Source organism: Aedes aegypti, chromosome 2 (genome assembly GCF_002204515.2).
Source record: "Aedes aegypti strain LVP_AGWG chromosome 2, AaegL5.0 Primary Assembly, whole genome shotgun sequence".
Taxonomy (NCBI): Eukaryota; Metazoa; Arthropoda; class Insecta; order Diptera; family Culicidae; genus Aedes; species Aedes aegypti.
The window spans coordinates 181374217-181390018 of record NC_035108.1 but is presented as its reverse complement, the minus strand read 5'-3'; the positions used below and the strand labels follow the sequence as shown (position 1 = coordinate 181390018).

General features: G+C 39.1%; 1 protein-coding gene across 1 annotated transcript in view; it reads right to left on the bottom strand.

Moving 5' to 3' along the window:
- Positions 1-15802, bottom strand: part of LOC5572107 (tyrosine-protein kinase Dnt) — a 320019-nt gene that overhangs the window by 44903 nt on the left and 259314 nt on the right. The window contains exon 12 of the mRNA XM_021843333.1: positions 4086-4165. Within this exon, the coding sequence (XP_021699025.1) occupies positions 4086-4165 (80 nt within the window). The remainder of the gene's footprint in view (positions 1-4085; positions 4166-15802) is intronic.

The window sequence follows — 15802 nt, the reverse complement described above, 5'->3', positions numbered from 1 at the left end:
AGTCAATTCCAGCCTAAAAAATGGCTGTTATATGGTTTTGAAGTTTACATGTACGCGACGAAACACGTGTCTAATGTACAAATTGAAAATGCGAAAAGAATCCACGTGCTCCGGTGTTGATGGAACCCACGACACCCTTTCATAATTGTGAGGTGATTGTACGGCAGCATTGAATGGACAGAAAACAAAGCCAAAGGAATGTGGGTTAACAAACAAAGATATGAACACAAAATCTATAAGGTCAGCCAAAGTAGCGGGTAAAGTTTAAAAAAATTAAATGAACGCAAACATAACTACATTTGGAGTGAGCATAATAATTAAAGATTGTCACTCATGATGAGATTTACGAGCTTAGAATGGAACAAATGTGTAAGATACTAAATTCCTTCATGACAGCGTTTCTTTCAGACCAATCATTGTCTGCTGCGGTACATTATTGGTAAAGATTATGAAAATGTAAAAATTTCGCGGCCATTTCTCCTGACAATGTTGGGATTTCACGTAATTGTGCAAAATCCTCTCACGTATTTCGCGTTACAATTTCGATAAGTTCCGTAAATATGTAATCTTCATAATTTTTTTACCTTTGTATAAATAATTGTTCCAGGTGGAAAGGCTGTCAAACAGTTTATCATTATGACAAAAAGAGTCACCCACAGTAATTAAAAAGAAGCAGGTTAATACTAAGCATCACTGACTTAATTAGTGGACCTTTTATTGCGCTGCTCACTTTAGTTTGGCGTTTACTAGTTTACTTGTAGAAGACAAAATATGCGAATTGCGGGACAAGTCTTATGAAATGGCGCAAAGAATCACCAACGCATAAATATTCAACGTCCTCCAGGAATCCTCAATCGTTGGGCACGAACACACCAAGAAGCATTCCATTCCAAGCGAAAGATAGAAAAAAACACGAATGAAGACAACTCCATGAGCAAAAAAGCGAAGCATACTGTACTGTCAACACACAAGACACCAAAAATGTTGTCCTGCTCCACCCATTAGCAGACTGACTTTCCAACATTAAACTAAGCCTTATGTCACCCATTTCCTAGGACCAGTCCCAGTAATATGGTGGGAAGTACGGTGTACAGTAAAGCTGCCAGGGTTTAACTGTCTCTCGGCTCCATCCTACCCACTCGTTGTTTATGAGTTTTATGCAAAATGATGTGCCGGTCCCATTCGACTCCACCACGAACGCTAACTTATCGTGGTACCGTAATCCGGGGTGACATTGATCGGTTTTTAAGCAGATGCTCAATGCTAATTTTGCAAGTTTTATTTAGTAGGTACTGGCCCCCATCACTCGTGCTGGTGTACAGTGCTTTGTTTTCGAAAATAATATGTTTTAAATAAACGTTTTGAGTGACTTTTTAATTGAGCTGATTTGGGGTTACATTGATCATCAATGTAAAAGAGAGTAAATAATATTGAAGAAAACGTTACTTAGTAAGATCATGGTCCCTGGAATCGAATGTGATGGCCAAACTCTTAAAAATTACTATTAGAATTATCTTAAAAAATAGTGTTCTGTGAAATTTTTAGCTTTTTACGTGGTGATTTAAAGGTGGCCCAAAGACGATGTAAGTGTATATGGAAATCACTATGGAGAAATTTTGAGAAATGTTCCAAACACGCTAGTACTGTAATGTAAATACAAACGTATTATACCAAAGTAAAAATTCATTCTTCAAACCATGATAAAGAAATTTGTTCAAGAGAAAAATTCAATCCGACGGATAGCAGAAGAAATATTCCTGAGTTTGTTTGCTATTGTTTAGCTTAATATGGGATTTCAGCCCTACAAATATGTACAAAAATCCCAAACAAGATTAGCTCAAAAGTGATTTGTTTCTACAACAACATCTTTCATTAGATTTGAAGAATGAGTTTTCAATATCGTATGATAAGTTTCTACTTACATTACAGTACTAGCGTGTTTGGAACATTTTTCAAAATTTCTCCATAGAAATTACCATTTAAACCTACATCGAAATTTTCACAGAACACTATTTTTAGGGTAAGGATGGTAAGTAGAATATGGGAGATTGGATTTGCAAACATTTTCAAAATTTGAATCGCCCTAATAAGCACCCTTCAAGCATCGAAAATGTTCCAAAGAAAAATGTTGATTCAAACATTTTACGAGGATGGCCATTTTGATCAATGTTACCCGTTTTACGGTAAGTAACTTCAAGTACCAAAAGTGGGTATCCCGAGGTGAGGATTGGAAAACACGAACGCTGGGTAATGAATGTATAAACAGCAACATATTTTCCTTTCTTCTCTGCTGGCTGGTGGATACTCCCACGCAATGCTCTAATGCTGGTTGGCGACAATCATTGCCGTGGGTAATTGCTGGAAATGGGAGATAACTGGAGAGAATTTTCCCAACGACAAATGAGCCGTACACGGAAGAATGCCCTGAACCGGCGGGATAGGTTTCATTTAAGTTTTTATTTTGGGATACTTTGCAACATTAGATATGCAAAGGTATGCGGTGGCATGGAAGGTTTTTTGGAGGAAACTATTTATTGCGAATCTGTGTTTATCCCCAGTTTTACTAAGCAAAGTAAAAGTTGCAGTACATAATTTTCTATTGGATTCTATTTGATTCGTAAAAATACCTTTATTTACATACAAAACATATTTATTTACTAGTGGTCCCGGCGAACTTCATAATGCCATCGAGTAGTTGTGGAAGTTCATCCCTCATACAAAATAACACATAAATCTTCTCCCATTTTCCCGATTGCTTCGGAGACTTTCCCAAACTTTTTACCACACGATCACGTCGCATCTCTGAAAAACGCACGTCAATCCGTTCTCAAGTCATTTCGTGACATACAAACACCACTCCATTTTATATTTATATACATAGATAGATAGATAGATAGAAGATAGATAAATGTCTTGTGTAGATTTTGAAGTTATTTCTAGATAACAGACAAAAGAAACGTCTGAAGAAGTCAATAATTCAAACACCCACTTGAATTTATCTGATCTACTCTAAAATTTTTAAATATTGTAAACGAAGAAACGGCGACAGCCGTTTCAACAGTTCTGTTAAGAGAGATAAATAATTTGTTGATGATTTCCTGGAGTTCTTCAAGGATTACAAACATTGTGAAAAAAAAAAATTTCCAAGCTACTCTAAGGATTAAGGATTTTCATAAACAACTAAATAAGATTCAATTGGGAAAATGTTCTTAGCGATTTTTCAGAGATTTTTCATGTTTTTGAAAAAAAAAATCCTGAAATTCCATCAGGTGTGTTTCCGAATGTTTATTCAGGGATTCTTTCATAAATAGTATCTAGAAATCTATCCACTCTCCTCAATATTTTTTTGGGAATTTCTTCACAAATTACTCTACGAATCACTCCATATTGACATCAGATTAATATCAAATTTATAGAGTTGTGGAAGAGCTCCTGGAAAAAATTTGGGATAATTTCAGCTTGAATTGAATTTGAAAAAATAATTGTTACTAAAATTCTAGAGAAAACAATTTTTTGTTATACGCACGTAGTTTAGAGTTTAAGCAATAAGTTCATTAATGCGAAATTATTTAAACACAATGAAGCGAAATCAAATAATTTATTACTGGAGTAAAAACTATGGTCGATTTTGCTGGACTTTTCATAAAAGCAGGTTAAAATTCCTCGAAAAGATATGATGTGAATTCTTTATTTTTCGACAAAAAATCCAGTTATCTTTTGTCTAAGAAGTTCATTTAGTAATTTCGTCTATTTCTTCAATTAATTTTTTCGGACATCGTACGAGTTATAGTTTTTATGAATTTCTTTATAAAAAATAATCATCATCACCGGATAACGGTTTTGAGAGCACCGTGACCAAGTTGCTGAGTAACGTTCGGAGAAAAAGACGGAAAACTCAAAATCAGAATTCTATGCAATTCACAGTTTGGTAAACTATGACTTGTTCATATATCTGAGGGTGCACTGCTCAGTATTACTCCGGTTCCCAGTCTTACCTTCATCTATCACTTATTTATCAATTCCCTTAAAAGTTCTTCACACACTTGCCCTAATCTAGTTATAAATTTCAAAAAGAATATACTTACAATTCATCCGGACAATTTACGGGCTGGGCTAACCGGTAGCCATCCCTGAGGTAAGCGGCCAGTTCAAACGAATCCACCTCCTGTTGAATGCGATGAAAAATAGGAAAGAAAAAGGAAAATCGTTAGTCTCTTTTGGAGGCGGAGGGAGGTGGTACGGGAGGGTTGAAACAGACAGACGGTGGACAACAAACACCACCTCCGCGACCAACCGCAGCAGGTGGCCAAAGCAAGTGAGAAAGTGAATAAATAAAATGAAAGTAACTGTGTGGGGAGCTACGAGTTCATCTGTGCTATAATTTCTCTGCCACCACGCCACCTACCAGTGGACCACCCACACCGATAAAATTACGCGTTTGGAGCTCCTACACTAGCACCTCCATTTATGTACGTTGTATCACGGTAATAGAATTTGAGGCTACCCGGTATTTGTTTAACAAACTTATGAATGTTTTGTGAATTCGGAACATTGAAGCTAATTCAAACCCAAAGGAACATCTGTTGCTGCTCGTTGTCAGCGCTTTTGATCAGATTGGTCCATCATACATCAGTATAGATAGCAATTATAGCAGAGCTGTTAGACATTATCCTTGATAGCGCCGCAATAGCCGTAGATGCCTTTTTACTGGCATATTCAACGTAGCTAACGAAGCTGAGCTTGTCATCGTTCATTACCCCAAGAAGCGTTAGAGTTACTTGAACTCTATGGTGCAATCAACTACCGAGATAAGCGCCCGATGCTCGGACTTACGGACTTACCACCACTTCAGTCTTGTAACGGGCCAGTCCTAGTTTTCTAGACTTCATCCATTCCTAAACTATGGAGACAGAGTGCGCTGCTGTCAACTCTACTTCCCCAATCAATTCATCAAAGACTGCAAGGGTGATATGGTCGGCGAAGCCAATAATCTTAACACCCGTCCGAAGAGGCAGCCTCAGTACGTCATCGTATATCGTATCCCATAACATCAGGCAAAGGATTGAACCTTGAGGTACTCCCGTGGTAATTCGAACACTTGTCTACCCTTCTTCTGTATCATTATGCTCGATTGCCACCTCAGCTGTCTGAACGACCGACTGGATAGCGTCCAGAGTAGATTTATCATTCCTGAATCCAAACTGATTGTTGGACAGGTCGCCCGCACCTTCCGTATACGGTACTAGCCTGTTGAGGATCTACCTCGTCAATAGCTTGCCCTTCGTATCTAGTATACAAATAGGTCTATACGCCGACGGGTAAGCTGGTGGTTTCCCCACCTTTGGTAGGGGCACCAATTTCTGTCGCTCCCATAGATCCGGGAATATTCAATGATCTATACAGCGTTGCATTGCGGTTCTGAACATATCCGGATCCGCATTGACTGCTGCATTTAGGGCAACATTCGGGATACCATCGGGTCCCGGTGCCTTGTTTGACGCCAATGATTTCACGACCTCTGCCAGCTCTTCGTTCGTCACCATCGCCACTTCTTCTCCTCCATCTGCCGCATACGACGCCAGGGGCTATGGGCTTGTGGGGTAATGTGGGAAGAATATATCGATTATCGATCGCAGTAGTTCGGGTGACTTCCCATGACACCTTTGGTCTTAGCCATAACTACTCTGTAGGCGACACCCCACGGACTCGAGTTGGCACTCTTGCAAAGACTATCAAAGCATGTCCGTTTTCGACTCTTGATTTCCTTTTTAAGAGCTAACTTTGCCTCTCTGAATGCTGCAACGCGTTCTTCTCTTTGTGCTTCTGTGCGTGCGCGTTGCATTCTTCGTCTAGCACGAAGGCAGATTGCTCGAAGATTTGCAATTGATTTGCACCACCGGAGGCCTATCCTCTCTGAGAGGGGCTTTTCTCGGCATGGTTGGCTGGCATGGGTCCAACTTAGCTTACAGTCGCTTGCCCTATGGCCTTCGGTGCCACATTTTCAGCACAGTTTACTTCTGCTAGGATCATTGCATTTCCACAACTTTCCATGGCACTTCCCAAAACACTTGAAGCAATTTGTAGGAGGCTGTTGTATGCTCAGCCGGCAAACCGACCAGCCTACCTTGAGTATGCCCAAGTTCTTCACTTTGCTGGACTTTGCAACAAGGCAACCTAATCGCCGCCACTACGGTGTCCTGCTGGTTTTACTGGCAGAGGCGATGTTACACTGTTCCTTGAGGGCAGCCAAGACATCCGCTGCATCGGTGATCGCATCCAGATTTATACACTGGAGAGTCTATTATGCAGTAAGAAATCTCACATCAAGCTCGTCGCCAAGTACTTCTTGTGCTAGTGTCTCATAGGCTTTTGCTTGGCAGCTTTCTTAAAGACAAGAATTATTTCACCAATCCTAGTTCCCATGGCGATAACTTCTCCTTGCTTCGCATCGCCTCCAGAAGCATCGTATTTCACCTCACTCGTTTTGATAACAAGGGTGTCGCCTAAGTTTCTACCTACGTTTCACTGTCTTCGGTATAGGACTCACCTTGGTCGTCGTTTCCCGGTTCCTCTTTATAGGTATAGGACGTATAATCATTGACCATTCTGACGTTAATAAATAATGTACAGGAATCGACTGTGATGGAGGTTATGTTGTTGGCTTTTCGGATTTCAGTCTCTAGGGATCCTAAACGGATTTCCGTTCTACACCTGACGTTTCGGTCACATTTATTGTGCCTTTTTCGAAGGATAGACAACGATCACTCCGTTCACTCGTTTCATGTATGGCTTAAACATAATTGACTCTCCATACAAAAGATGGAAAAAAAAATCTTGAAATAGATTTCTTATGTTCTTATAAAGTTTCTTCACTCTGGTTGACTAGATTGTCCATGTTTTGGAACTATGTATCATCATTGTATGATTAACCAGTTTTTAGGTGATTTCTTAACATATCAGAATTTTTTGTTATCAAACTGTGATTTGATTTCGTTAAGCTATACGGTACTTGAGCTCAGCTAGTGAATGGTTCGAAAATGGAATCCGTTAGTATCGTTATATAAGTATCTTATGAAATGATTTTTGAACAAATATGCCTTTTGATTAGCACTCGAATAAAAGTACCGTAATCCGGGGTATCATTGATCAGCGGGGTAACATTGATCGGCATGACTCATCTCATCAAAAGTACGTATTATCATTTATTGATGAAACATTTCCAAATTATGAATGGTGCTTCTCTTTCTTATATTCATGAGCTGATGAAAGTTAATGTTTTTGAGAAAATTGAGTTCACCTTATACGTAAATTTATGAACTTTTTGAAATAATGATTTTAATTGTTAAGGATGACACTACCGAAGATTCATGTCTCACACAAGTTCCGCAAACGACATAAGCAAGGAAAATGTGATTCTTACTAAAAATGGCATCGCCGAAAACGATTCCGTTGTCAAAACTTTTATAAGTATGCTCAATTAGGCAACGTTACCGAATTACTGATAAAAATGTAGAATTCCCTTAGGAAATTGCCTGCCTTTTAAAATAACTCAAAAAGTAAATGACTTTTAAGCGTTTGGCCTTTATATTCGGCTTCAGGGGCCATGGTTTAAGTAAGTAACGACATTATCAGTATTACCGAACATTGTTTATATATGTGATCAATGTTACCCCATATCAGATAATTCAAAAAATCGCCTAAAACATTTTTTTAGCATGCTTAAATCTTTCAATTAACAAAATACAGTATATGGTCTCGAGCTATGGGTGGCAGTACTTGTTTTAAAAATATAAATGTTGCAATTTGCATTTTCAAACGAAATATTAAAGAAACATTCAGAAAAATGATCAATGTTACCCCGGATTACGGTATTCATTACACTCATTAATATATTTCCGTACTCAGAATGGTCACATTTAATCCGGTAAGTAAAACGACAGAATACCTATGTTGCGTAAGTTTGCACAAGATGAGTCTATGATTTATCGAAACTTGATCGAAAAATCTTCAATTTAAGGTCAGTGTCATATGTGTGCGAGTGTGTGCTGCTCATATTTGAAATCTAAATTGAAATTCATTTGGTTTTCTCCATATATTTTACAAAGGAGCAAAAAATACGATAACGTTGGTCGTGTTCTTCAAAATGCTGCTAAAACTTCAATTTTTACTCATTCTTTATGAAACCTTGGAAAAAGATTGTTCATTTGTCGTATAAAAATACAAAAATATTTTGGAAATTAATAGTGCAAGTCAGTTGGACTTGTCCTGATTGCGCTTGGTTTGCAGTGCTGCACCCCAGGCCGGAACTCCGTATCTCAGTATCAACGATGATACGCTAGCCAGAAGACGCCTCCTACTGCTTCTCTGACCGTGAGCGTTCGCCATGATCCTTGTAAGTGCGTTGGTCGCCTTTGTCGCCTTCTCACATGCATAGTCGACGTGGCTGTTGAAGTTTAGCCGATTGTCTATAATAACGTCCAGGTGTCTAAGCGACCGATGTGATGCTATGACATGTCTCCCGACGGCAATTTCGGCATGTTGAACCGCACTGCGATTGCTGACTAGTAGCACCTCCGTTTTGTGGTGGGCTGCCACGGTTTCGGTCCGGGGCCTTTTTCACCTTCAATACTTTCGCCGCTGCTACAAGCTCGTTATCGGAGACCTGACATGCACTCAGACTTGCTCAGCGTTATCTCGCGTTTAAAAGCAGGCTGCTTAGAGTACGACCTTCTGCTCCTCTTTGACTTCTACGTTCCTTGCTATATGGTAACGCCTCCTGGCTCTAAGGCAAGCAGCGCGGAGGGCGTTGAGTGCGTCGTTCCACCAGTACGCGGGACGTAAATCGTTGCGGGGTTCCCGTTTGCGTGGAATCATTGTATCACAAGCCCTTGCCATCGCTGTTGTCAGCCCTACTGCATCCAAGTTCACAGCATCGCTGTCAGTGCGAAGTGCCTCAACGAAGAGATCCCTGTCGAAAGCCTTCGTCTTCCACTGCCGGTCGCCAATTGTGTTCCCCTGCACTACCGCTGAGTTCCGCTGTCCAATTCTGTAGCGTATCACCTGGTGATCATCATGTAGCGAATTTACTCCAGTTCATGTTGCCCGTCAGTGATGTGCTACAAAATGTTAGGTTGATGATCGACTCTCGTCCGTCTTTCCGAAATGTGCTAACGATGCCTTCGTTGCACAATCATATGTCTAGCTTTGCTAAAGCCTCCAGAAGGTTGTAACCTCTGGCATTGTTTACCCTGCTCCCCCACTCCACGAAGTCACCTCCAATCAGCGCTGGATCAACTAGCTCGTCGGTGGATTTCGACCAACTAGCTACCCCGACCAACCAGTTTTCCGATTTCTTTATAGATCTTTGTCCAACGATGGTGATCGCCAACGATTCAAAACGAATCGGTATCGATTGCTATCGAAAACCACTGACTGGTTGACCGGGTACGTAGGTAGATTCTCCGTGGTATGCATCAGCGATCGTGGCACCTTACCGCTTTTCTGGAACGCGCCTGCGTTTTCTGGAACGCGCCTGCGTCCTCGACTCCTGCTGTGTTGAACTCCATTGTATCGGCATGGTTTTGGAAATTCTCCATTTTAGTCTGTCCCCCCTCTAGGCCGCTATCCTCGTCCGTCGTAAGTAGTCGCCTTCGTGATTTCAAGGTGATGTATGCAAGCAGTGAGGCCATGCTAGATTTGACCCGGCCCTTCATGAGGTGTCAAGATCATAGCCAGATCGGTGCAAGTCAGGAAAGGTTCAACTGTTGGAAGTAACAGATAAGATGGCGGGTTCAGAACGTACTTGAAGGCCTGTCAAGGTTTTAACGCGATGGGGGCAACCGAGCTCTTAATCCACTCGCCATCTTTACTAAGGGTGTAGAATAGCACGACTGTCAGCTCTGTAGCGTGGTTCCTATGCCTGGTCCATAGTCGTGTCCATGTGCTAATGCTGCCAGTCTTTCATAATCAGGATCTCGCTGGCCTGAATCCTAATGCGCCAGGAGTAGCGCTCCTAGTGATGGGCTAAAGTACTTTGAAAGCGGTACGGGTCGCTTGCATGGAAACGTGCTTGCGAACCAGTGGGTTTTTGTAGGAGTTCAGCAGAGCCCTGCATTGAACCCCAACCACGTCTCAAGCAACTTCCTCTTGGGCTGACTGGAAACCGCTAAACCAGATTCAGGGCCCGGTCAAGCCAACTGGTGGTTTTTCATTGACACTAGCTCCCACCGAAATATCGTGTGGCAAGTACGAAGATACTCTATGCCCAGGGAAGTCAAGGAAATTTCCATAACGAAAAGATCCTGGACCGACCGAGAATCAAACCGGACTCCACTCGGCTAAACAAGGCCCCTTTAGAAATATATGACAGATACAAAATTATACCACACCATACCATACAGTAGAACAGTAGATCTTCAACAAGTAACCTACAATATTGTTGAAAAAAAAAAATGTGTCAAAATATTTACTTCATTTTTACAGTTTCACAATTGATTGTTATAAACGAATTTTGCCACTCGGGTGAGGCAAGCGTTCGAAAGTGTTGGACAAAAGTTCACTGATTGAAACACAAAATATCAATACTAACTCACTGGTTAATGATATTTGCATAAACATACAATTATTGCAATATAGTAATATTGGGCAAAAGTTCGACCATAGGGGGATATTCAATATTTCCGTGAAGACTATAACTTATTTGAGTAAAAGCTTTCAGATCTGCAAGCATAACAGGCGTTCTCTTGGAGGTTAAAGAATAAAGATTATGCTTAAACAGGTGCAATAAAACATATTTGAGTCCAACAACTATATAAGGACATCCAAAATCTCTATTGCGAATATTACTTTGGATCTACAGGCGTGATCTCGCGAACAAAGTTCATACTCAAACAGGCTCGCAGGGTCTATATGGGTAAAAATATTAGCATTGTATAGCATAGCATAACATAGACTGACTGTACATGGTCAGAAATGCACTTCGAACCAGATAAATTATGGATGGGACTTTCCACTTATTTTTGAAGTGCACATTTTAGCAGCTCATATATTAATGATCAAAAATGGCGCCAGCTTAGTCCTTACAGTCAGTTAGACCATTCTAAGCAATGTTGAGTTCCGTAATCCGGAGAAACATTGATCAGTTTTTTTTTGATATTTCTTAAAAAAAATCATTTGAAAATGAAAATGTAACATGTTTTATATTTTTAAAACAAGTACTGCTTTTTGTTTTATAAAATATTTCAGTTTCCAAGAATTGAAATAAAAACGCATGTACACAATTCAATTTTCGAAAAACCTTAATGAGCAATTCTCGCTGAAACCAGGCCGCCATCGGCACCCATCGTTAGAATTCCAATTTTATGTCACTGATCACCAGTTTTCGATAAAACTTAAGGGTGTTCCTTTCGGTTTTCTCAAATTGGTGGACCCCTCGTACGCCAGCTAGCTAAACAGTTTGCGAGAAAGCCCATTTTTTGATAAATGTAGGGTATTTCTTCACGTGATATGTCTCATATTTCCCTTGGAACACATAGCAAACTTAATAGCAAGTAAGTTTTGTGGTAATATCTGTGATTTCACAGTAAAACATTGCCAAAAGTGCATTAATTGAGAATGGAAATCTTATTCATAAAGCAAAAAAAAAATCCTTGATTTTCTGAACCATAAAGTATTGTTTTTACTACCGCCCAACATGCATGTGAAAAAAAGCGAAATTAAAAGATGAGAAGCAGGCTTTGTTCTAATGTGGACGTAATGCCGAAACGCAGGTTGCAAAATCTGGCGGCCATCTTGGATTTCGACGCAATCTTAGTTTTTAGCAGTTGAATAATTTTTTACCATCTCAGCGCTCATCATGTTGACTTATAAGGCCTCCGATAAAAAAAAAACAATCAGATTCTTTATATCTTATCTTAGCTCAGCTGTTCAACTGATTGTTCATTTCTATCAAAGGTTTTAGACCAAATATATGAAAAAATTAATGCTTTTTTCCAACACGAAGATATGCAGAACGATCATTCAGGTAGCGAATAAGCGTTAAAAAATCCTACTTGATAATTTGTTTTTGAAGCTAGTTAAGCTGAGGGACTGGCTTTGTCCCAGTAGGGACATAACGTCAGGAAAGATAAGAACAAGAAGTAGAGTAAGTGTGAAGGTGGCATTAAAATTCAACATATTGAGTGCTAACAAGGTGAAAACTCATTATACTACTTAAAACCAAGATGGCCGCCAGATTTTTTCACTCAAAATAATACTCCTATTCTTCATCTGACTCGAAAAATACACCAACAATTGAAAACTTGTTTCTTTGTAGTACAAAAAGTGATGTTTGCATTGATTGCACTCGCCATATAAGTCAAAATCGTAGAACATGATTTAGAAAATCGTTCATTTCATAGGGTAAAAACCATTGCTCATCTAGTTTCTGTAGCCTATCTAACGCAATTTTTCCTCGGCTTTCTGGTGATGGTCTCAGAATTGAAAACTAGCGGTGCGCTAATGGTGAAAAAACGATTTTTCTAACAAAATTCAAGATGGCGGCCAAATTCAAAATGGCCGCCATAATTTTTTTTAACTTCAAATGAAAGCTATATCTTTTCTCTATACGGTGCCATTAAGTTTGCTATGTGTTCCAAGGGAAATATGAGACATATCACGTGAAGAAATACCCTACATTTATAAAAAAAATGGGCTTTCTCGCAAACTGTTTAGCTAGCTGGCGTACGAGGGGTCCACCAATTTGAGAAAACCGAAAGGAACACCTTTAAGTTTTATCGAAAACTAACAATCAGTGACATAAAATTGGAATTCTAACGATGGGTGCCGATGGCGGCCTGGTTTCAGCGAGAATTGCTCAATGTAGAAGTAAGGGAATCACCATTCCTGCATTGAAAATTTTTCATCGATAAATGTTGATTCAAACTTTTTACGAGGAGGTTCATTGCTATCAATGTTATCTCGCTGATCGATGATTGTTGCTTCTAGAGACCGAGAATACCGCTGCATTTCCACATTCATCACGGGAAGGGTGTTTATTATTGAGGGAGGAAAAGATCTGGGAGTCACCTTTGGTTGGTGATGCGATCTACGGAAGCAAAAATACTATTCTTACTCAAAATTAGTTTTCAATTTTTGTCTCATGATGGAAATGTATTGGTAGACGATTAAAAAAGAAGATAAAACACTATTCATTCTTCTTAAATTATAGCAGTTTAATGCAAATTAGTGAAATTATCATGAGAATTGCATAAAAAGAAACCGTATTGAGCATGGGCATTGATGACCATACAATTCGTAGCTGCCATTTCGCTACTAACCAGAACAAATTTAAATAGCAGAATGTACCAACCTCTCGATGAGTGGTGCGATTTCTTTAACCTCTGTTTAATTAGTCAAGTATAGTCATGTTTTGATTTAATGGTGATTGAACAGATTGAAAAATGATTGAACAGAGAAATGTACACACTGAGTTTTGATTACCGAAGTCGGTATTTTTTTACTGGGTTTTTGAACAGCAGAGTTAACTCGGTAATCTCTTTTAATACTGAAAACTCCGCAAATGCAAAAGCTCCTGTCAATTTCAATATGCCGATTTAGTCAGTAATCCTTTTTTTATTTTACTGATTTACTCGGTAATTTAAGTTTTTGTTTACTTTCGATTTACTGATCTTTTCAGTACTAGTAAAGATTCGGTTACTCCCTTATTATTGTTTCATAACTCCTACATATTCATGCATATCTATCATTTTCCTTCATTCTCTTTCCCACCTCCATCATTTTCGATAATTGCATTTTGGATGAGTTGTTGTCTTTAAAAGAAAGTTGAATATTTTTGACGCATTTTCTGTTCTCAGCCTTTTCAACTTGCACAGTAGGATCGGTCACCAATGTTGTTGAACTTGCTGTAGCTCCCCGAAAATCCACAACATCAAGTGCATTTCCAACCTCCATCTGCTGTAGAAACCGCATATCAACACAAAACAGCAGTTGGATCAAATTCTACAATGTCTAAACCAGGAATTGTTCGTCGGAGGAAATACTTACTTAACAGCAACCGAAACGCAATTATTGAAAATGAAAAATGGATATTTTCTACCAATTAGGAGACAAATCACCATCGTCATGAAGGTCGAATGAAGAATATTTTCGTTTGACAGTTGCCTCAATGCTTCTATCATGTTTTCTGGAAATCTCAGTAAAAAATATTTATTACTGAAGATTCGGTACTTACTCTTTACTGACTTTTAATTATTACTGAACTTTTACCGTAAATTTCAAATTTTGCAGTAATTCAGTGCTTTCAATTACCGACTTCAGTTCAAACAAGACAACCATAACTGAACATCAGTAGTTTCGAATAAGTTAACTGAAATATCGGTATTTTTTGTTAGCTTGCGGTGTGAACTCCGTAATAAAAATTACCGAACAGAGAAACCGCGATTAAGTGTGTATGTGTTTATTAAAATTATGCAAAACAGCTAGAAGGGTTAATGCCGACACTTGCAGTGACAAATAACCATAGTTTGTTTGAAAACTACATGAGCTCAACGTTGCCACGATAAAATTTGTTATCATAGGCATTAAACAAGCTCACCAATTAATCCTCGGCTGAACGCAGCGCCTATATGGTCACAAATGTTGTTCATAAGCATGAAGTGTGAGATCATTGGTTACGATTTAGTTCTGAGGACCTCTACTAAGATGAGTTATTGAATAACCTTAAACAATCGTTGATTAGCACTAAGCTTATGAACCTGTATGGATATTATGCTTGTCTGCAATGCTCTGGAAAGTCATTTATAAACTTTTGTTAAAGTTTTTGTTTTCGAAAAATCCCTGATGATAACCTGTATTCTAAATAGTTCCTAGATAACTTGTCACACAACTCATTTCATACATTATCTGGTACATGTACGAGAATTCTATTTAAGTAATGATTCCATTTACGTAGAATTATATTTACGTACCCCCACCCATTACGTAAATGGAGGTTTCAGTGTACAACCACTGCTGCTACTACTGCTTTGATCTCCTCCAGAATTCATTAAATCCACAAAAAATAATGTTACTCTACTACGAGTTGAGTGTCGGAGTCCCCTTACGAAGAAGTAAGCGAACGCGTGGAAAAAAGATTAAAAGAACTCGTCGGTGTTCTGTGGCCAGAATTAGTAAGGTTAGGATGCTTGCCGCGCCGGAGTGTGATGGAGGGGGAGCCAATAAAGTAATTTAGTTTCAGGGATTGAGGGTGGAGAAAAGACGCCCCTTGTAAAAGTGTCTCTCATACTTTGTGGCCGTTACAACAGTTGACTACGGTCTATGGCGCCTTGCGAACGTGGTTTAGGTATTTAGTGAGCATACACGTCGCAAGAGATGAAACTCTATAAAATCTTATGGCCGACTGACTTAGCAAAATGGTTCGCTATATGGTATTGGCAAAGCGTTAGAATGTATGTTTATTGCGGTAAATGGGGATTGCATAAATTTGAAACAATAACACCAGAAGCAATACGGCGGCTAAGCCACGGGAAATATGGTCATGAGGTTTAAGCAAAGAAATATTAGACTAGTGGTTTGATCATGGGAAATTAGAAAACAAAAAGTATTAACGTTTGAATATATTTCAAGAGAAGAATAACAAGCTTCCTATGATTTTTTTAAAGCCATTTAATTCATTCAACAAACTAATGTAAATGTGAAACAGTTGAAGTGGTCAATGCAATAACCCCTAAGAAGTGATATTCAGCACTTCTTCTCTATGACATGTGTATGTAAGTGCATCATATAAAACTTATGAAATTGAAGG